General features: G+C 50.5%; 1 protein-coding gene across 1 annotated transcript in view; it reads left to right on the forward strand.

Moving 5' to 3' along the window:
- The window catches only part of LOC138562817 (neutral amino acid transporter 9-like), a 344,011-nt gene that overhangs the window by 237,761 nt on the left and 85,148 nt on the right, over positions 1-21,102 (forward strand). The window contains exon 7 of the mRNA XM_069642796.1: positions 19,458-19,547. Within this exon, the coding sequence (XP_069498897.1) occupies positions 19,458-19,547 (90 nt within the window). The remainder of the gene's footprint in view (positions 1-19,457; positions 19,548-21,102) is intronic.

Raw genomic sequence — 21,102 nt, forward strand, 5'->3', positions numbered from 1 at the left:
AATCTCAAAATACAACTTGGCGACATCAAGGACAAAGGCAAACCGGCACCTCTGCTCCTACTGGATCTGTCCGCTGTCTTTGACCTGGTCAACCACGATATCCTATGGATGCAAGTAAAAAATGAAGCCCCTTCTCTCCTCAAGCCATCTCCTGGGTTACCTCATTCCTCAAGGGTCGACTCATGAAAGTCTTCTCAGACTCCGCCTGCGCCACCCCGACCACCATCCACTGTGGAGTCCCACAGGGCTCATGCACAGCCCCAACACTGTACAATATATTCACCCTCCCATTCTTCAATGACCTGGATCGTCGCGACATAGCCTACACCAACTATGCCGACGACACCCAAATCCTACTCCCCCTCACTGGCATCTATGAACAAGAGGCTGCGGCACTAACCAAGATCTACACAACCATCCAAACTTGGATGGGAGCCAACGGTCTCCGTTTAAACAGAGACAAAACAGAGATCCTCAAAGTAGGCACCAAGGAAACCTTGAACAAACTCCCACCACAATACAAAACCTTTAATATTGACAACTCCGCTATTACTGTCTCCTCAGCAGTAAAAGCCCTGGGAGTATACCTTGACTCAACTCTGTCAATGTCACGCCAGGTCAATGCCATGGCCTCCTCCACCGCGCTCACCACTAAAGTATTCAATGCATTAAACCTTTCCTCTCTACACAAAACTGCTTATCGATAGCCAGAGCCACAGTCGGCACCAAATTGGAGTACTGCAATGCCCTTTTCCTGGGCACATCTGCAAAAAATCTAAACAAAATGCAAATCACACAGAATAATGCGCAGAGAGCAGCACTGAGTATTCCCGAAAGGATACACATCTCTCAGGCCAGGAAAGATGCACATTGGCTACCAGTAAAAGAACACATCCTTTTCAAAACCATGGCCATCACACATAGATGCCTCTCTGCTGATGCTCCTCCTTACTTATTCGAAAGGATCACTCTCAATTCGTCCACCAGACCCACCAGATCACATCTGACCAACCAGATTCACGTACCCACCTTCAAAAGAAGCAAAGCCGGCAGGTCCAGCTTTTAACACCTAGCACCAAAAAGCTGGAATGCACTACCCACTGCACTATGAAACGAAAAATCCTACACTGCGGTCCACAAAAAAAACACTCTTTTCAACTAACCCGTCTTTCCACCTTTCTTATATATGTTGACTGTATGTAACTCAATGTACTTACTTACCTATTGTAATGTATTCCTGTACCAAGTGAGCTTACTGTAACCATGTATTCCTGTACCAAGTGAGCATACTGTAACAGCCCCACGATGCTCCTGGGCCGATGTGCACTAAACAAATTCAAATAAATAAGAGTTTCGGGGAACTTCTATTTTCTACGTTTTTGGCCAGCATCACTGACCAGGTGATGCTCCGGTCACAAAGGTCACCCTAGTCTCATCACCCCACTTCAAAGCAGCAGGGAAGGTAGCGAAAGAGAGAAAAGACTAAACAATGTGCAAACAACTCTAAAAGCTTCTAAAAAAAGGCATCCCACTGCCCACCACGTGCACAAGGTCGCATCAGAATCACATACATAAACATTAATGTTGCCAAGGCTGCTGACACGAATGAACCTCAGGTTAAGGCAATCTAATATGATCTCACCCACCAAGAGCTTGCATTGCCAAGATCCAATCCACAACCCTCATTCCCTCCTCATACCCCCTGTTATATGGCCACCCGTGCCTCGGGTGGCCCACACGCATGCATTCACACACGCACTCATACAGAGAGGCACGGGACGTGAGGCTACCTGTTACGCGTCCCGGCGGCAACTGCCTGCACGGACGCCGTTTATTGAACTGCGCATGCGCGGGCCCAACCGAGGTTCGCGCATGCACTATGCTACACTGGGACATCACATCCCTTCTTTTTTTTTAACAACAAAACAACATAACATTATGGTGCAGCACCAAACATAACTGGTAACACATGAACGGGATCCCACCTGCCACTGTTGACGGCCCATTGCAATCTCAGCTCAGTCTCCTGAGTCCAGGACATAGTCCTTGAGATGAGCAGGCAGTCTCCGGCCACTGCGCATGGGATACCTTGTAGTGACCGTTGGTGTTCCAGGGGCCCTGTCCCCAGAAGGGGCGACGGCACCAGTGGGATCATCAATCGGACCCTCGGGGACTGCCTCCTGGCTAGGCCCATCCTCCTGACCCACGGTATCTGTTGCCGTGTCCACTTTTTTGAAAAAGGATCTGTTGCGGGTGACCGTGCCGCTTTCACAGGTCGCCGTCACCATGGTCCCTTCCACATGGGTGACTTTCCACGGGCGGGGCTCATATGGTAAAGATAGCTTGCCCACAGGCTGTCTGTTCCGAACGAGCACATAGTCCCCCACACACACTTCCTTGTCTTGCAGACCTCGTCTCTCGCTTTCCTTCTGATTGCGCGTGGCGCGCTCTTCTCGAACCTTCTCATTGTCTATGACGCCTGGACTCCTCCCCTCAACTTCCGGTATCATTCCCCTCGGGCAGCGCCCAAACAGCGCCTCCGCAGGGGCAACCCCCATGGACTGGTGAGGCGTGGTTCGGTACTCTCGCAAAAATTCCACGAGCTTCGTCGGAAGGTCGTTACCCTCATTGGCAGAAATCCTGAGTACTTTGTTTAAAGTACGCATTAGCCTTTCTGCCTCTCCGTTGGGGCAGGGCCATAGCGGGGATACCTTGCGGTGATGTATCCCCCTTTCCCGGAGATATTGGGCAAACTGGCTGCCGGTAAATGGCGGTCCATTATCAGAGCAAAGTATCTCCGGAAAGCCATGTGTGGCATACATCTTGTCCAGGGCTCTCGTGGTAAACTCAGTCGCCGTCGACTCCACCACATCCACCTCCGGGTACCTAGACCATTGATCCACGGCCACCAGGAAATACATGCCGCGACCCGTCGAGCCGAAATCCACGTGGACAGTTCCCCGCGGCTTCTCACTTCGCTCCATCGAGCTTATCGGCGGGGCTTTGTCTCCTGGGGTCGCCGCCTGACATGCCAGGCACCTTCTCACGAAACTCTCGACCCTCCCCTCCAAATCCGGAAACCACACCTTAGGCCGTAGTCTCGCTTTGGTCTTGACAACCCCTTGATGCCCGATGTGTGCTAGCTCCAATACCCGCATCTTTAAGGCCTGTGGGATCACGATTTGCTGCCCTCTGAGGATCAGTCCATCATCCGAAATAGAGAGCACTTCCCTGACCCTCCAGAGTGCCTGAAGATCCCTTTGGGCTTCCGGCTGACGTCGGGAGTTGTTGCGCAGCAGCTCTCTCCAATCTCCACTCCTTACTGCTGCTTTGATTATGCCGAAGACCTCATCCTTGGAGGACTCATTCGCAATGGCTAGCCTCGTCAGCGCCACTGGTAGCGCCCCATCTATCACATGACAGAGCATCCCTTGGCAGTCCGACACACCTCCGTCCTTGTCGATGTTCTCCGAATTCGGGTGACGTGAGAGATAGTCCGCCGGGTTGTTGGTGCCCGGTCTATATATCAGTCGAACCCCGTACTCCATCAGGGCCAGCATCCACCTCTCAATCCTGGGTGGTAGCTTCGACGACACACCCGCTAGGATGGGTAGCAGCGGCTTGTGGTCCACTACCACGGGCTTGCCCAGGATGTAGAGGCGAAAATGGTGACAGCCCCACAGGATGGCCAGTGCCTCCCTCTCAATTTGCGAATATCGCCTCTCGGTGTTGGAAGGAGCCTTGCTCGCATACGCGATGGGCCTCATGTCCCCTCTTTCATCTGGCTTCAATAGTACTGCCCCAACACCCACAGGACTGGCATCGACCACAATCTCCGATTCCACGGCAGGGTTAAAGTACGCCATCGTGTCCCCATCCGACAGGGCGTTCTTGAGGGCCTGGAACGCCTCCTGTTCTCTGCTTTCCCACTTCCACACGGCATCATTCCTGGTCAATGCTCTTAGGGGCTCAGATAAGGAAGCCAAACCCTTGATGAAGCGCCCCCAGTAATTCACCATCCCCAGGAAGCTCCTTACCTCCGTGGGGGACGATGGTGCCGCTGATTCACGAATGTCTCTGATCTTTGCCGGGTCAGGTGACACACCCGCTGCGTGAAAAATGAATACGAAAAACCCAATCCGGTCTTTAAAGAATTCACACTTTTGACGGTGCAGGGTAAGACCCAGATCGTTCAGCCTTTTCAGCGTGTTCTCGAGCCTCTTCATGTGCTCTGCTTCCGAGTCAGCGAATACCAAAATGTCATCACTCATGTTCAAAACGCCTTTTTATCCTGCGAGCGCCCCTCTTATGGTGTTCTGGAATACTTCGGCAGCTGATGAAATGCCAAAACTCAGGCACTTAAATTGGTAAAGACCTTCGTGTGTCGTGAAAGTCGTGATGAATCTAGAGTCAGGGTGGAGCTCCAGCTGGTGATAGCCCGCTCGTAGATCCAATTTCGAGAAGACTTTCGCCCCCTGCAACTCCCCTATGATTTCTCTCCCTCTTAATTGCGGCATTAGGGAGGCGCATGTCTACACAAATTCTCACCGCCCCCGGCTGTTTTGGCTTGGGTGCGACCACTATGGGTGAAACCCAGGGCGTCGGCCCTTCCACCCTCTCGATAATATCCATGCTGACAAGCGAACAAAGCTCCTCCTCCACCTTTTCACGAAGATGGAATGGGATCCGCCTATGCTTGAGGGCCGTTGGCCTGATCGTGTCATCAATGTGTAGACGCACCGGGGGTGCCTTCAGCTTCCCGACCCCTTCAAAAATGCCTGCAAACCTGTCCAGCAGCGTTTCAATGTCCACTTGATAGACCTCCATTGCAAAGTGAACCAGGCTCAGGGCTTCGGATGCCGCACAGCTGAGTAGAGAGTGGGGACTCACATCTGTGACGAAGAATCGGGCCTTTATGGTTTTCCCGCCCCTGGACACAGGCGCTACGAACACGCCCCTGATAGGAAGCGGAGTGTCCCCGCCAAATGTGAAGATCTTTGCAGTTGAAACGTCTAGCGCAGGAGGCCCCGGGATCCGCTGGTAATGATCTGAGGCAAGCACACAGACTGAGGCCCCTGTGTCGATGAGTACTTGTGTCGGCACTCCCTGAATGTCCGCAACACATTTGGGCTGCCTCTTACTCCTTGCCCCTGAAGCGATGCTCGAGATGAAGAAAACTTCTTCCTCTTCCTCCTCTTCCTCTTCAGCTAACTGTAGTCTTTGCATTTCCTGCTCCAAGGCTGCGATGCTCCTCTGCCTCCTCGAACCACCACCCCGTGCCCTGGCCGGGCCCCTCTGCACCGACACCGGAGCAGGGGTGCGACACATCCGGGCGTAGTGTCCGGGTCCACTGCATCGGCCACATGACCTCGACTTGGCCGGACACTCCTCGGAGTGGGGCAAGTCAAATCCACAGTATTGGCAGATAGAGTCAGACCCTGTTGGAGGGCGAGTCTCTTGCTTTCTCTGCCCCCACTTGTCTTTCGCCATAGCCCGTTTCCCGACAGAAAACGCATCCTCAGATGCCCCCGGGCGCACTGCTGCGTCCATTTTAGCGCCTCTCGACTCTGCCGTTTCTTACGTTCTGCCACTGTCCAGGATTTGCTGAAGGGTCCAGCCCGGTTCCCTCAACACTTGCCTCAGTAACTTGCCAGATGTACATCCTTGGAGAACCTGATTCCTTATCATAGATTCATCATTGTCCCATCGACAAGTGGTGGCCATCAATCGCAGTCGAGCACAAAACTGATCAAGTGACTCCTCTTCCCGCTGTTTCTCCCCACAGAAGAGAAATCTCTCGTAATCCACATTTGAGAGCGGTATAAAGTAGTTTTCCAAAGCAGTCTTGACTGCAGCATAGGTGCCTACCTGCAGGTTAAGGGACTCATATATGCGTATGACCTCCAAACCCGCCGAATACAACAGGGTGGCCCTCTTCGCATCATCGTCGGTTATCCCGGTCGCTGTAAAATACATATCAAGTTTTTTCATCCATAGCAACCATCTTGGGCCCAATTTCGAAGGGGGACCTGACACATCAAACTCTTGCATCGGCAGTAAAGACCCCTGTTGTGTTTTCACCACCACTGCTGCAGCTTACGCCTCTCCGTCGCTTCCTGCCATATTTACAGGTCGCACAGGCACCTCCTTGTGGCTTAGAGGCCGCAAACTTGACTTGGGTGGGCAGTGCACGTACCTCCAATTACTGTCCGGTGACAAACAACGTGTCCTTGCTCCCTTTCTGGCGCTTAGTGTCTGTCAGAAGTGGGCCGTCCTCTGGGTGTCGAAGATGGTCAAAAGTTCCCAAAAATTGTTTATGAGGTGGTAGAAGCAGCGCACGAGCACCTTTTCAGGCCGCTACTGCTGTATACCAGCTGCTAGAACATCAACGAAATGCTCCCGCCGTAACTCACCACGTCGTAACGTCGCTGATGGTCAACATGCCGTGTGCATCGAGCCAGTTGTTATATGGCCACCCGTGCCTCGGGCGGCCCACACGCATGCATGCACACACGCACTCATACAGAGAGGCACGGGACACAAAGCTGCCTGTTACGCGTCCCGGCGGCAACTGCCCGCACGGACGCCGTTTATTCAACTGCGCATGCGCGGGCTCAACCGAGGCTCGCGCATGCGCTATGCCACACTGGGACATCACACCCCCCACCCCTGACCATCTCCGTTCATACAAAAGTTCTGTTCTTTAGTGGCTCTTTAGCTGCTCTGAAGATCTCGCCTCTGCACCTGTGTTTACCTCCATGAATTGTCAAAAGCTATGATCTTTTGTCCTCAATACAGAATCTGTCTTCCCTTTCACCAGAGTTTCCAGGATCCATTCTCTGTCTCTTGGGCTTCCAGCGTCAACCATCGCTGTGCCTTCTCTGGAGTGTATTCACTCAGGTCCCGCTGTTGGAACCTTAAATGCCCCTTGTGTTGGTAATGAAATTAACCCAGGGTACCTCATGCGCTCTCCCCAGACTTTCTCCCCGGAGAGATAGGTAGATTAGAGAGCGGTCTTGCAAAGTAAACAACTGTCTGCTCCCCATCCACAACGTTGGGGCCATTTTGTGCACATGTATGTACTTCCTAGCCCAACTCCTCTGCCCCCCAGTCTGCATCATGCGGAGCCTGGTGACACACTCGTCATTTCCGGGCTTACCTCTTCCGTTCTTCTGACTGTTGTCATTGATGCACGTGGAGTACAAGGAGGAGGGGGGGTGGGTGTTGGCAGAGGAGACATATACTTTCTTTCTGGCAAATGTCTGTTAAAATGCTACTGGTTCCTCTGGGCTCCATGAAAGAACTAACCAACGGGAGTCAGAAATCAGGCACTGAAAGTAGTCTAAATAGTGCTGCCATTACACATGTGACTGCCTGAGGCACTATAGTTCAGTAATCAGTGATAAACGATCTGCTGAAAAGTATCATTTTGTGAGCAAAAAAGGTAATTAAGATTGGAAAGCAATACAAAAAAAGTACATTATTAACAAACATTAGATTCGATTAAATCAACCTAAAGCATTTTGAGAACATGAGAATGACCACAGTTCTTAATATTTCACAAATATGACTGTAATAAATGGGTTGGATTCTTGATTCACTAAGTACCTTAAGCACACAGAACTTTGTCCTTCTTTCATTTTTCACAATACCCTAACCATGAACAAATTATACTTATTCAGGCAGCCTCAGGATTTGGATGGGAGGAAAGAATGGCAGCACTGGGATATGATGGTCAGTCCTGCTTCTCGTTTCTGTAGATCCGGCTTCTCCTCCAAACTACCCAGAATTCTAGAACAGGAGGGGCTTAGAGGAGAAGCCGGATCCTCAGCTAAGGAAGGCTGTGCACATGCCCATTCTCCAAAGCACAGACATCCTAGGCGAATTGTATACATGGGATGTTTATGTGGTTTGGGTTGATTTCATCAAATCTAATTGGTCGAATCCGCTGCAAATATATGCGCAGGGAGACCCTCCACAGCCCCCGATCCTCACTTGATATTTATGATCCCGCCTCTCAGATATATTTCCAGTCAATTTCAATAAACCATCTGCGACCAAATAGGATTTGACCAATTCGGACGCACAGTAATCTGCCAACACCCTCAAAATACTCTTTCACTGTATGTGAGGGGTTATTTGCCAAGGAGGTACTTCACTCCATCCATGAAGCAGTCAGGAACCCACACTGATGCTTTTTGTGTGCTGCCTCTTTCATGTAGTGGTATTTTGAAAGCGTACAATACGAAATCATTTATAATGTTATAATATATTTTGATAAAGCACTTACCTTTTGATTATCACTAGAAGTGACAATCAGAAATGAACATTGTAATACTTTTAAAAAGCCAGTTTATAATATCAGTGCAATAAAACAATTTAATTTTCTTCAGTAGCTTGTTTAGTGATAATACGCACCATTTTGTCACCATATTTAATTGTGTATGATGGGCAGTCATTGGCTAGTACGGCACACACAGAGACATACAGTGAGGGAATACCGGACCACATTGACCAAGAGAGAAAACAGAGATAACGTGGCAGACAATATGACTGCTGCCCACAGAGAGGGTGCAATAAAGTGAGTACAGTGAGAGTGAGAGAGAGCGCTGTAGACTGGCTTATGATATGCCGGGTACAGTTAGTATAAAGTGTACTCTGTTGTTCAAAGGATGAATGTACTACTTGTGTTACTATTCATCCCACTCCCCTTGTGAGAGCACCGGTAGAATACTTGGATCCAGATCCTGGGCTCTGGGAAAAGGTCCCAACATGAACCAGGGGAAAGAGAACCAGAGCATCCCAGCAGTTCCCTCTCTTTCAAACCCATTGTTGTGATTTCGTCACGTGATGTTCCCTCTGTTTCCACTCCCCAATGTCTCATGTTGTTCCCTCTGTGCCCCCTCCCCTCTTCAACGTCCTGCAATGTTCCCTCTGTGCCCCCTCCCCAATGTCCCGTCATGTTCCCTCTGTGGCCCCTCCCCAATGTCCCTCGATGTTTCCCCATGTGCCCCCTCCACTCCGCAACACCCTGTGATGTTCCCTCTGTGCCCTATCCCCTCCCCAATGTCCTGTGATGTTCCCTCTGTGCCCCATCCCCTTTACCTGCGTTGTTGTAGTTGTCCTCCATCCCCTCCTTTGCCCCATGTGGCTCTGCCTTGTCTCCCCCTCCTCCTCTATTTGTCATTCGTTCTTACCTTTACCACCCTCCCCCTCTGATACCATCTCCCTCATTTCCTTGGCCTTGGTCTTCTCTGCTTTTCCCTTAGGTGGATCCTTGTTGTGTGTCCTGCTTCTTGTCTCTGTTTACCCCCAGTTCATTTTCCCCTGCCCCCCCTTTTTCTCCCCTGTTCTCCCCCTCCTTTGTTTCCCCTCCCCCATAGCACATATTTTTTTCAAAATGCATTCTGATCTATTTTGAAGGCCCTTGTCTGTCTTCCTCTCCACCCTTTTGTTTCCACTCTCCCCTTCTCCCTTTTTTCCAATCCCCCCTGCCCCACCCATCTCCTGGTTTTTCTTCCGGCTCTACCTCAAATGCCGTCAGGCATAGTAATGTAGCTGCTTGTCTGTCTTACTCTCCTGCCCTCTCCTCCTCCCAATCACTGTTCATTTTGCTCTTACTCTTCAGCTATGTCCGCCAGACCTATCTGTCGCAGCTTGTTTGTTCTGCCCTTACCCATGCTCTCCCGGTCCGATCCCCCCTCCAGCACTATCTGAATTGTCATCAGACATAGTAAAATTGTCGCTCGTTCTGTTTCTCTACTTCTCCCTCTTTTCCAATCTCCCCCACTCCCCCCGCCCCATCCTCCTCCGGTTATTTGTTATTTTCGAACACTAATTCAATTGCCGTCAGCCATAGTAATGTAACTGCTTGCCTGTTTCACTCCCCCTCCCTCCCCATTCCCTTAGCACTTGCACTATCTGAAATGTCGTCAGCCATAGTAATGTAGCTGCTTGCCTGTTTCACTCCCCCTCCCTCCCCATTCCCCGAGCACTTGCACTATCTGAAATGTCGTCAGCCATAGTAATGTAGCTGCTTGCCTGTTTCACTCCCCCTCCCTCCCCATTCCCTTAGCACTTGCACTATCTGAAATGTCGTCAGCCATAGTAATGTAGCTGCTTGCCTGTTTCACTCCCCCTCCCTCCCCATTCCCTGAGCACTTGCACTATCTGAAATGTCGTCAGCCATAGTAATGTAGCTGCTTGCCTGTTTCACTCCCCCTCCCTCCCCATTCCCTTAGCACTTGCACTATCTGAAATGTCGTCAGCCATAGTAATGTAGCTGCTTGCCTGTTTCACTCCCCCTCCCTCCCCATTCCCTGAGCACTTGCACTATCTGAAATGTCGTCAGCCATAGTAATGTAGCTGCTTGCCTGTTTCACTCCCCCTCCCTCCCCATTCCCTTAGCACTTGCACTATCTGAAATGTCGTCAGCCATAGTAATGTAGCTGCTTGCCTGTTTCACTCCCCCTCCCTCCCCATTCCCTTAGCACTTGCACTATCTGAAATGTCGTCAGCCATAGTAATGTAGCTGCTTGCCTGTTTCACTCCCCCTCCCTCCCCATTCCCTTAGCACTTGCACTATCTGAAATGTCGTCAGCCATAGTAATGTAGCTGCTTGCCTGTTTCACTCCCCCTCCCTCCCCATTCCCTTAGCACTTGCACTATCTGAAATGTCGTCAGCCATAGTAATGTAGCTGCTTGCCTGTTTCACTCCCCCTCCCTCCCCATTCCCCGAGCACTTGCACTATCTGAAATGTCGTCAGCCATAGTAATGTAGCTGCTTGCCTGTTTCACTCCCCCTCCCTCCCCATTCCCCGAGCACTTGCACTATCTGAAATGTTGTCAGCCATAGTAATGTAGCTGCTTGCCTGTTTCACTCTCCCTCCCTCCCCATTCCCCTAGCACTTGCACTATCTGAAATGTCGTCAGCCATAGTAATGTAGCTGCTTGCCTGTTTCACTCCCCCTCCCTCCCCATTCCCCGAGCACTTGCACTATCTGAAATGTCGTCAGCCATAGTAATGTAGCTGCTTGCCTGTTTCACTCCCCCTCCCTCCCCATTCCCCTAGCACTTGCACTATCTGAAATGTCGTCAGCCATAGTAATGTAGCTGCTTGCCTGTTTCACTCCCCCTCCCTCCCCATTCCCCTAGCACTTGCACTATCTGAAATGTCGTCAGCCATAGTAATGTAGCTGCTTGTCTGTTTCACTCCCCCTCCCTCCCCATTCCCCTAGCACTTGCACTATCTGAAATGTCGTCAGCCATAGTAATGTAGCTGCTTGCCTGTTTCACTCCCCCTCACTCCCCATTCCCTGAGCACTTGCACTATCTGAAATGTCGTCAGCCATAGTAATGTAGCTGCTTGCCTGTTTCACTCCCCCTCCCTCCCCATTCCCCTAGCACTTGCACTATCTGAAATGTCGTCAGCCATAGTAATGTAGCTGCTTGTCTGTTTCACTCCCCCTCCCTCCCCATTCCCCTAGCACTTGCACTATCTGAAATGTCGTCAGCCATAGTAATGTAGCTGCTTGCCTGTTTCACTCCCCCTCCCTCCCCATTCCCTGAGCACTTGCACTATCTGAAATGTCGTCAGCCATAGTAATGTAGCTGCTTGCCTGTTTCACTCCCCCTCCCTCCCCATTCCCCTAGCACTTGCACTATCTGAAATGTCGTCAGCCATAGTAATGTAGCTGCTTGCCTGTTTCACTCCCCCTCCCTCCCCATTCCCTGAGCACTTGCACTATCTGAAATGTCGTCAGCCATAGTAATGTAGCTGCTTGCCTGTTTCACTCCCCCTCCCTCCCCATTCCCTTAGCACTTGCACTATCTGAAATGTCGTCAGCCATAGTAATGTAGCTGCTTGCCTGTTTCACTCCCCCTCCCTCCCCATTCCCTTAGCACTTGCACTATCTGAAATGTCGTCAGCCATAGTAATGTAGCTGCTTGCCTGTTTCACTCCCCCTCTCTCCCCATTCCCTTAGCACTTGCACTATCTGAAATGTCGTCAGCCATAGTAATGTAGCTGCTTGCCTGTTTCACTCCCCCTCCCTCCCCATTCCCTTAGCACTTGCACTATCTGAAATGTCGTCAGCCATAGTAATGTAGCTGCTTGCCTGTTTCACTCCCCCTCCCTCCCCATTCCCTTAGCACTTGCACTATCTGAAATGTTGTCAGCCATAGTAATGTAGCTGCTTGCCTGTTTCACTCCCCCTCCCTCCCTATTCCCCTAGCACTTGCACTATCTGAAATGTCGTCAGCCATAGTAATGTAGCTGCTTGCCTGTTTCACTCCCCCTCCCTCCCCATTCCCTTAGCACTTGCACTATCTGAAATGTCGTCAGCCATAGTAATGTAGCTGCTTGCCTGTTTCACTCCCCCTCCCTCCCCATTCCCTTAGCACTTGCACTATCTGAAATGTCGTCAGCCATAGTAATGTAGCTGCTTGCCTGTTTCACTCCCCCTCCCTCCCCATTCCCTTAGCACTTGCACTATCTGAAATGTCGTCAGCCATAGTAATGTAGCTGCTTGCCTGTTTCACTCCCCCTCCCTCCCCATTCCCTTAGCACTTGCACTATCTGAAATGTCGTCAGCCATAGTAATGTAGCTGCTTGCCTGTTTCACTCTCCCTCCCTCCCCATTCCCCTAGCACTTGCACTATCTGAAATGTCGTCAGCCATAGTAATGTAGCTGCTTGCCTGTTTCACTCCCCCTCCCTCCCCATTCCCTTAGCACTTGCACTATCTGAAATGTTGTCAGCCATAGTAATGTAGCTGCTTGCCTGTTTCACTCCCCCTCCCTCCCTATTCCCCTAGCACTTGCACTATCTGAAATGTCGTCAGCCATAGTAATGTAGCTGCTTGCCTGTTTCACTCCCCCTCCCTCCCCATTCCCCTAGCACTTGCACTATCTGAAATGTCGTCAGCCATAGTAGTGTAGCTGCTTGCCTGTTTCACTCCCCCTCCCTCCCCATTCCCCTAGCACTTGCACTATCTGAAATGTCGTCAGCCATAGTAATGTAGCTGCTTGCCTGTTTCACTCCCCCTCCCTCCCCATTCCCTGAGCACTTGCACTATCTGAAATGTCGTCAGCCATAGTAATGTAGCTGCTTGCCTGTTTCACTCCCCCTCCCTCCCCATTCCCCTAGCACTTGCACTATCTGAAATGTCGTCAGCCATAGTAATGTAGCTGCTTGTCTGTTTCACTCCCCCTCCCTCCCCATTCCCCTAGCACTTGCACTATCTGAAATGTCGTCAGCCATAGTAATGTAGCTGCTTGCCTGTTTCACTCCCCCTCCCTCCCCATTCCCTGAGCACTTGCACTATCTGAAATGTCGTCAGCCATAGTAATGTAGCTGCTTGCCTGTTTCACTCCCCCTCCCTCCCCATTCCCCTAGCACTTGCACTATCTGAAATGTCGTCAGCCATAGTAGTGTAGCTGCTTGCCTGTTTCACTCCCCCTCCCTCCCCATTCCCCTAGCACTTGCACTATCTGAAATGTCGTCAGCCATAGTAGTGTAGCTGCTTGCCTGTTTCACTCCCCCTCCCTCCCCATTCCCTGAGCACTTGCACTATCTGAAATGTCGTCAGCCATAGTAATGTAGCTGCTTGCCTGTTTCACTCCCCCTCCCTCCCCATTCCCCTAGCACTTGCACTATCTGAAATGTCGTCAGCCATAGTAATGTAGCTGCTTGCCTGTTTCACTCCCCCTCCCTCCCCATTCCCTGAGCACTTGCACTATCTGAAATGTCGTCAGCCATAGTAATGTAGCTGCTTGCCTGTTTCACTCCCTCTCCCTCCCCATTCCCTGAGCACTTGCACTATCTGAAATGTCGTCAGCCATAGTAGTGTAGCTGCTTGCCTGTTTCACTCCCCCCTCCCTCCCCATTCCCTTAGCACTTGCACTATCTGAAATGTCGTCAGCCATAGTAGTGTAGCTGCTTGCCTGTTTCACTCCCCCTCCCTCCCCATTCCCTGAGCACTTGCACTATCTGAAATGTCGTCAGCCATAGTAATGTAGCTGCTTGCCTGTTTCACTCCCCCTCCCTCCCCATTCCCTGAGCACTTGCACTATCTGAAATGTCGTCAGCCATAGTAGTGTAGCTGCTTGCCTGTTTCACTCCCCCTCCCTCCCCATTCCCTTAGCACTTGCACTATCTGAAATGTCGTCAGCCATAGTAATGTAGCTGCTTGCCTGTTTCACTCCCCCTCCCTCCCCATTCCCTGAGCACTTGCACTATCTGAAATGTCGTCAGCCATAGTAATGTAGCTGCTTGCCTGTTTCACTCCCCCTCCCTCCCCATTCCCTTAGCACTTGCACTATCTGAAATGTCGTCAGCCATAGTAATGTAGCTGCTTGCCTGTTTCACTCCCCCTCCCTCCCCATTCCCTGAGCACTTGCACTATCTGAAATGTCGTCAGCCATAGTAATGTAGCTGCTTGCCTGTTTCACTCCCCCTCCCTCCCCATTCCCCGAGCACTTGCACTATCTGAAATGTCGTCAGCCATAGTAATGTAACTGCTTGCCTGTTTCACTCCCCCTCCCTCCCCATTCCCCGAGCACTTGCACTATCTGAAATGTCGTCAGCCATAGTAATGTAGCTGCTTGCCTGTTTCACTCCCCCTCCCTCCCCATTCCCTTAGCACTTGCACTATCTGAAATGTCGTCAGCCATAGTAATGTAGCTGCTTGCCTGTTTCACTCCCCCTCCCTCCCCATTCCCCTAGCACTTGCACTATCTGAAATGTCGTCAGCCATAGTAATGTAGCTGCTTGCCTGTTTCACTCCCCCTCCCTCCCCATTCCCTGAGCACTTGCACTATCTGAAATGTCGTCAGCCATAGTAATGTAGCTGCTTGCCTGTTTCACTCCCCCTCCCTCCCCATTCCCCTAGCACTTGCACTATCTGAAATGTCGTCAGCCATAGTAGTGTAGCTGCTTGCCTGTTTCACTCCCCCTCCCTCCCCATTCCCCTAGCACTTGCACTATCTGAAATGTCGTCAGCCATAGTAATGTAGCTGCTTGCCTGTTTCACTCCCCCTCCCTCCCCATTCCCCTAGCACTTGCACTATCTGAAATGTTGTCAGCCATAGTAATGTAGCTGCTTGCCTGTTTCACTCCCCCTCCCTCCCCATTCCCTGAGCACTTGCACTATCTGAAATGTCGTCAGCCATAGTAATGTAGCTGCTTGCCTGTTTCACTCCCCCTCCCTCCCCATTCCCTGAGCACTTGCACTATCTGAAATGTCGTCAGCCATAGTAATGTAACTGCTTGCCTGTTTCACTCCCCCTCCCTCCCCATTCCCTTAGCACTTGCACTATCTGAAATGCCGTCAGCCATAGTAATGTAACTGCTTGTCTGTTTCACTCCCCCTCCCTCCCCATTCCCCTAGCACTTGCACTATCTGAAATGTCGTCAGCCATAGTAATGTAGCTGCTTGCCTGTTTCACTCCCCCTCCCTCCCCATTCCCCTAGCACTTGCACTATCTGAAATGCCGCCAGCCATAGTAATGTAGCTGCTTGCCTGTTTCACTCCCCCTCCCTCCCCATTCCCTTAGCACTTGCACTATCTGAAATGTCGTCAGCCATAGTAATGTAGCTGCTTGCCTGTTTCACTCCCCCTCCCTCCCCATTCCCTTAGCACTTGCACTATCTGAAATGCCGTCAGCCATAGTAATGTAACTGCTTGTCTGTTTCACTCCCCCTCCCTCCCCATTCCCCTAGCACTTGCACTATCTGAAATGTCGTCAGCCATAGTAATGTAGCTGCTTGCCTGTTTCACTCCCCCTCCCTCCCCATTCCCCTAGCACTTGCACTATCTGAAATGCCGCCAGCCATAGTAATGTAGCTGCTTGCCTGTTTCACTCCCCCTCCCTCCCCATTCCCTTAGCACTTGCACTATCTGAAATGTCGTCAGCCATAGTAATGTAGCTGCTTGCCTGTTTCACTCTCCCTCCCTCCCCATTCCCCTAGCACTTGCACTATCTGAAATGCCGTCAGCCATAGTAATGTAGCTGCTTGCCTGTTTCACTCCCCCTCCCTCCCCATTCCCTTAGCACTTGCACTATCTGAAATGCCGTCAGCCATAGTAATGTAACTGCTTGTCTGTTTCACTCCCCCTCCCTCCCCATTCCCCTAGCACTTGCACTATCTGAAATGCCGTCAGCCATAGTAATGTAGCTGCTTGCCTGTTTCACTCCCCCTCCCTCCCCATTCCCCTAGCACTTGCACTATCTGAAATGTCGTCAGCCATAGTAATGTAGCTGCTTGCCTGTTTCACTCGCCCTCCCTCCCCATTCCCCTAGCACTTGCACTATCTGAAATGCCGTCAGCCATAGTAATGTAGCTGCTTGCCTGTTTCACTCCCCCTCCCTCCCCATTCCCTTAGCACTTGCACTATCTGAAATGTCGTCAGCCATAGTAATGTAGCTGCTTGCCTGTTTCACTCCCCCTCCCTCCCCATTCCCTGAGCACTTGCACTATCTGAAATGTCGTCAGCCATAGTAATGTAGCTGCTTGCCTGTTTCACTCCCCCTCCCTCCCCATTCCCTTAGCACTTGCACTATCTGAAATGTCGTCAGCCATAGTAATGTAGCTGCTTGCCTGTTTCACTCCCCCTCCCTCCCCATTCCCCTAGCACTTGCACTATCTGAAATGCCGTCAGCCATAGTAATGTAGCTGCTTGCCTGTTTCACTCCCCCTCCCTCCCCATTCCCCTAGCACTTGCACTATCTGAAATGTCGTCAGCCATAGTAATGTAGCTGCTTGCCTGTTTCACTCCCCCTCCCTCCCCATTCCCCTAGCACTTGCACTATCTGAAATGTCGTCAGCCATAGTAATGTAGCTGCTTGTCTGTTTCACTCCCCCTCCCTCCCCATTCCCCTAGCACTTGCACTATCTGAAATGTCGTCAGCCATAGTAATGTAGCTGCTTGCCTGTTTCACTCCCCCTCCCTCCCCATTCCCCTAGCACTTGCACTATCTGAAATGCCGTCAGCCATAGTAATGTAGCTGCTTGCCTGTTTCACTCCCCCTCCCTCCCCATTCCCTTAGCACTTGCACTATCTGAAATGTCGTCAGCCATAGTAATGTAGCTGCTTGCCTGTTTCACTCCCCCTCCCTCCCCATTCCCTGAGCACTTGCACTATCTGAAATGTCGTCAGCCATAGTAATGTAGCTGCTTGCCTGTTTCACTCCCCCTCCCTCCCCATTCCCTTAGCACTTGCACTATCTGAAATGTCGTCAGCCATAGTAATGTAGCTGCTTGCCTGTTTCACTCCCCCTCCCTCCCCATTCCCCTAGCACTTGCACTATCTGAAATGCCGTCAGCCATAGTAATGTAGCTGCTTGCCTGTTTCACTCCCCCTCCCTCCCCATTCCCCTAGCACTTGCACTATCTGAAATGTCGTCAGCCATAGTAATGTAGCTGCTTGCCTGTTTCACTCCCCCTCCCTCCCCATTCCCCTAGCACTTGCACTATCTGAAATGTCGTCAGCCATAGTAATGTAGCTGCTTGCCTGTTTCACTCGCCCTCCCTCCCCATTCCCCTAGCACTTGCACTATCTGAAATGTCGTCAGCCATAGTAATGTAGCTGCTTGCCTGTTTCACTCCCCCTCCCTCCCCATTCCCCTAGCACTTGCACTATCTGAAATGTCGTCAGCCATAGTAATGTAGCTGCTTGTCTGTTTCACTCCCCCTCCCTCCCCATTCCCCTAGCACTTGCACTATCTGAAATGTTGTCAGCCATAGTAATGTAGCTGCTTGCCTGTTTCACTCTCCCTCCCTCCCCATTCCCCTAGCACTTGCACTATCTGAAATGTCGTCAGCCATAGTAATGTAGCTGCTTGCCTGTTTCACTCCCCCTCCCTCCCCATTCCCCTAGCACTTGCACTATCTGCAATGTCGTCAGCCATAGTAATGTAGCTGCTTGCCTGTTTCACTCCCCCTCCCTCCCCATTCCCCTAGCACTTGCACTATCTGCAATGTCGTCAGCCATAGTAATGTAGCTGCTTGCCTGTTTCACTCCCCCTCCCTCCCCATTCCCCTAGCACTTGCACTATCTGAAATGTCGTCAGCCATAGTAATGTAGCTGCTTGCCTGTTTCACTCGCCCTGCCTCCCCATTCCCCGAGCACTTGCACTATCTGAAATGTCGTCAGCCATAGTAATGTAGCTGCTTGCCTGTTTCACTCCCCCTCCCTCCCCATTCCCCTAGCACTTGCACTATCTGAAATGTCGTCAGCCATAGTAGTGTAGCTGCTTGCCTGTTTCACTCCCCCTCCCTCCCCATTCCCTGAGCACTTGCACTATCTGAAATGCCGCCAGCCATAGTAATGTAGCTGCTTGCCTGTTTCACTCCCCCTCCCTCCCCATTCCCCTAGCACTTGCACTATCTGAAATGTTGTCAGCCATAGTAATGTAGCTGCTTGCCTGTTTCACTCTCCCTCCCTCCCCATTCCCCTAGCACTTGCACTATCTGAAATGTCGTCAGCCATAGTAATGTAGCTGCTTGCCTGTTTCACTCCCCCTCCCTCCCCATTCCCCTAGCACTTGCACTATCTGCAATGTCGTCAGCCATAGTAATGTAGCTGCTTGCCTGTTTCACTCCCCCTCCCTCCCCATTCCCCTAGCACTTGCACTATCTGAAATGTCGTCAGCCATAGTAATGTAGCTGCTTGCCTGTTTCACTCGCCCTCCCTCCCCATTCCCTTAGCACTTGCACTATCTGAAATGTCGTCAGCCATAGTAATGTAGCTGCTTGTCTGTTTCACTCCCCCTCCCTCCCCATTCCCTTAGCACTTGCACTATCTGAAATGTCGTCAGCCATAGTAATGTAGCTGCTTGCCTGTTTCACTCCCCCTCCCTCCCCATTCCCCTAGCACTTGCACTATCTGCAATGTCGTCAGCCATAGTAATGTAGCTGCTTGCCTGTTTCACTCCCCCTCCCTCCCCATTCCCCTAGCACTTGCACTATCTGAAATGTCGTCAGCCATAGTAATGTAGCTGCTTGCCTGTTTCACTCGCCCTCCCTCCCCATTCCCTTAGCACTTGCACTATCTGAAATGTCGTCAGCCATAGTAATGTAGCTGCTTGCCTGTTTCACTCGCCCTCCCTCCCCATTCCCCTAGCACTTGCACTATCTGAAATGTCGTCAGCCATAGTAATGTAGCTGCTTGTCTGTTTCACTCCCCCTCCCTCCCCATTCCCTGAGCACTTGCACTATCTGAAATGTCGTCCGGCTGATTATGATGGTTATCTTTGTTCTTTTTCACATTCTGACTGTATCAAGGACTGAAAGAATGAGTTGCTTTGAAACACATTGTGTATAGGCTCTATACAAATAAACAATCAATTCAATTCAATTTCAGAATTTGTGCTGTGAAGTGTGAAATAGATTTGAAAGAATGCTATATTATTTATTTTCTCTTGATCCAGATTCGTCTCATTTTTTTCTATTTGCAGTTTTTTCCACGTTTTTGCCTTAAACATCTTGCTGGTGGTCATTGGGTCACTGTTCGGAAAGTTCTTCCCTAACGTCGGGAGCATCATCAGGTGAGCATGACCAGGTGGAGGGGTTCACCAATAGCCACCTCCAACATTTTACGTTCCCATGTCACGGTAAAGAAATGAATTCAGAATGGTAAGAAGGAGACATAAATTCTGATTTTCAGCTGCAACAAATCTTCCTCCTATTCCATGCTGCCATCATCCACACCACCATTCGATTTCACTTATTTGTACAACACAATCCTTCCCACCGGTCATCTGGTGCTAGGTAGGCACACACAAGATCAGACCATAAGGGCAGGCATTTTTTCTAACCAAATCAAAGTATTCAACTTCTTCCTAAAGGCAAGGAGTTTAGAAGTAGCTTATAAGTGTGCAGTAAGGGCGCTCCATGGTCGTGGGGAAGGAAAGAGAAAGAACAACCACCCTGCCTAGCACACTAGAAACTAGACTTTACGTTGTGGACCCTGACAGCCAAACAGTATAAAAAAGAAATACTTTGTTCCTAAGAAAACTTGGGCCAGAGGTATAAAGAGATGGGTGACCAGTGCTGCGCCTGCATATACATGGGAGGATACAATCTAAATGCCATACACCGTGCTTCTGCATTGTGGATTCATTATAGCCAATTAATGATTAATTTGGGCACTCCCAAGCAAAATCCAATAGACTGTTTGCTTGAAGTCAGGAGTTGATTGGTCACTGAATCAGAATTGCCAAATTCTCAGCCCAACTCTGTATGCAGGAAAGTGAAAGAGAAAGATCCCAATGCCATTGGCCAGTGATTAGGAGTCTAAAGCAAGTGTACCCCAACCAGGAGTTTCTCGCTGCACTCACTCTCAGCGAGTTTGTGTCCATCTAATTGCCAATAGAGTTCGTAAATTTGACAAACACAACGATTTAACCCAGGCCTCCGTCCAAGCGTGAAGCCAAATTCATTTAGCTAAAGGCTAAACATAAATATCAAACAAAACAAGACACAGGGGATAACAATTACTCCAGAAGGTATTGGCTATGAGAAGTTGTAAATGCTGATAATTAATCCAACCAGGTACACCCTGGATTTTCTAATCTCCGCAGACCTTACCTTCTCTAACCCTCTCACCACTCTTCTCTCCTGGAGTGATCACTTTCTCCTTTCGTCCCACCTCTCTCTCTCTACTCAAGCCATCTCCAGCACTGCCACCTACTTTCTCAGTCATCCGACTCATGAAGTGTGTGTCAGTTGAGGCTTTCGCCGCTACTTTCTCCCCTCCTTCTGCACCTTTGGCTGACTCACATACTGTCACAGCCCTATCTAGCCTTCATCTCTTTATCTCCAACACTCTTGATGAACTTGACCCTGCCATGAGGATCCGTTTGAAGGCCAAATCCTAGTGCAACTCTTGGTACGATTCTGATCCAGTCACCCTCAAACGCAAGTGTAGGGTGGCTGAGAGGAAGTGGAGGGCATCAGGCGCACCCCCTGACAAACTGGCCTGCCACCTGCTCCAAAAGCAATACAGACTCACTAAAAAGAAAGTCCACGTCTCTGCGGCATCTAACAACACGGCCGAACTCTTCAAAATCTGCAAGGAGCTGGCCAATCCTGCTGCAGTCC

Source organism: Ambystoma mexicanum, chromosome 1q, assembly GCF_040938575.1.
Source record: "Ambystoma mexicanum isolate Mex_15411 chromosome 1q, UKY_AmexF1_1, whole genome shotgun sequence".
Taxonomy (NCBI): domain Eukaryota; kingdom Metazoa; phylum Chordata; class Amphibia; order Caudata; family Ambystomatidae; genus Ambystoma; species Ambystoma mexicanum.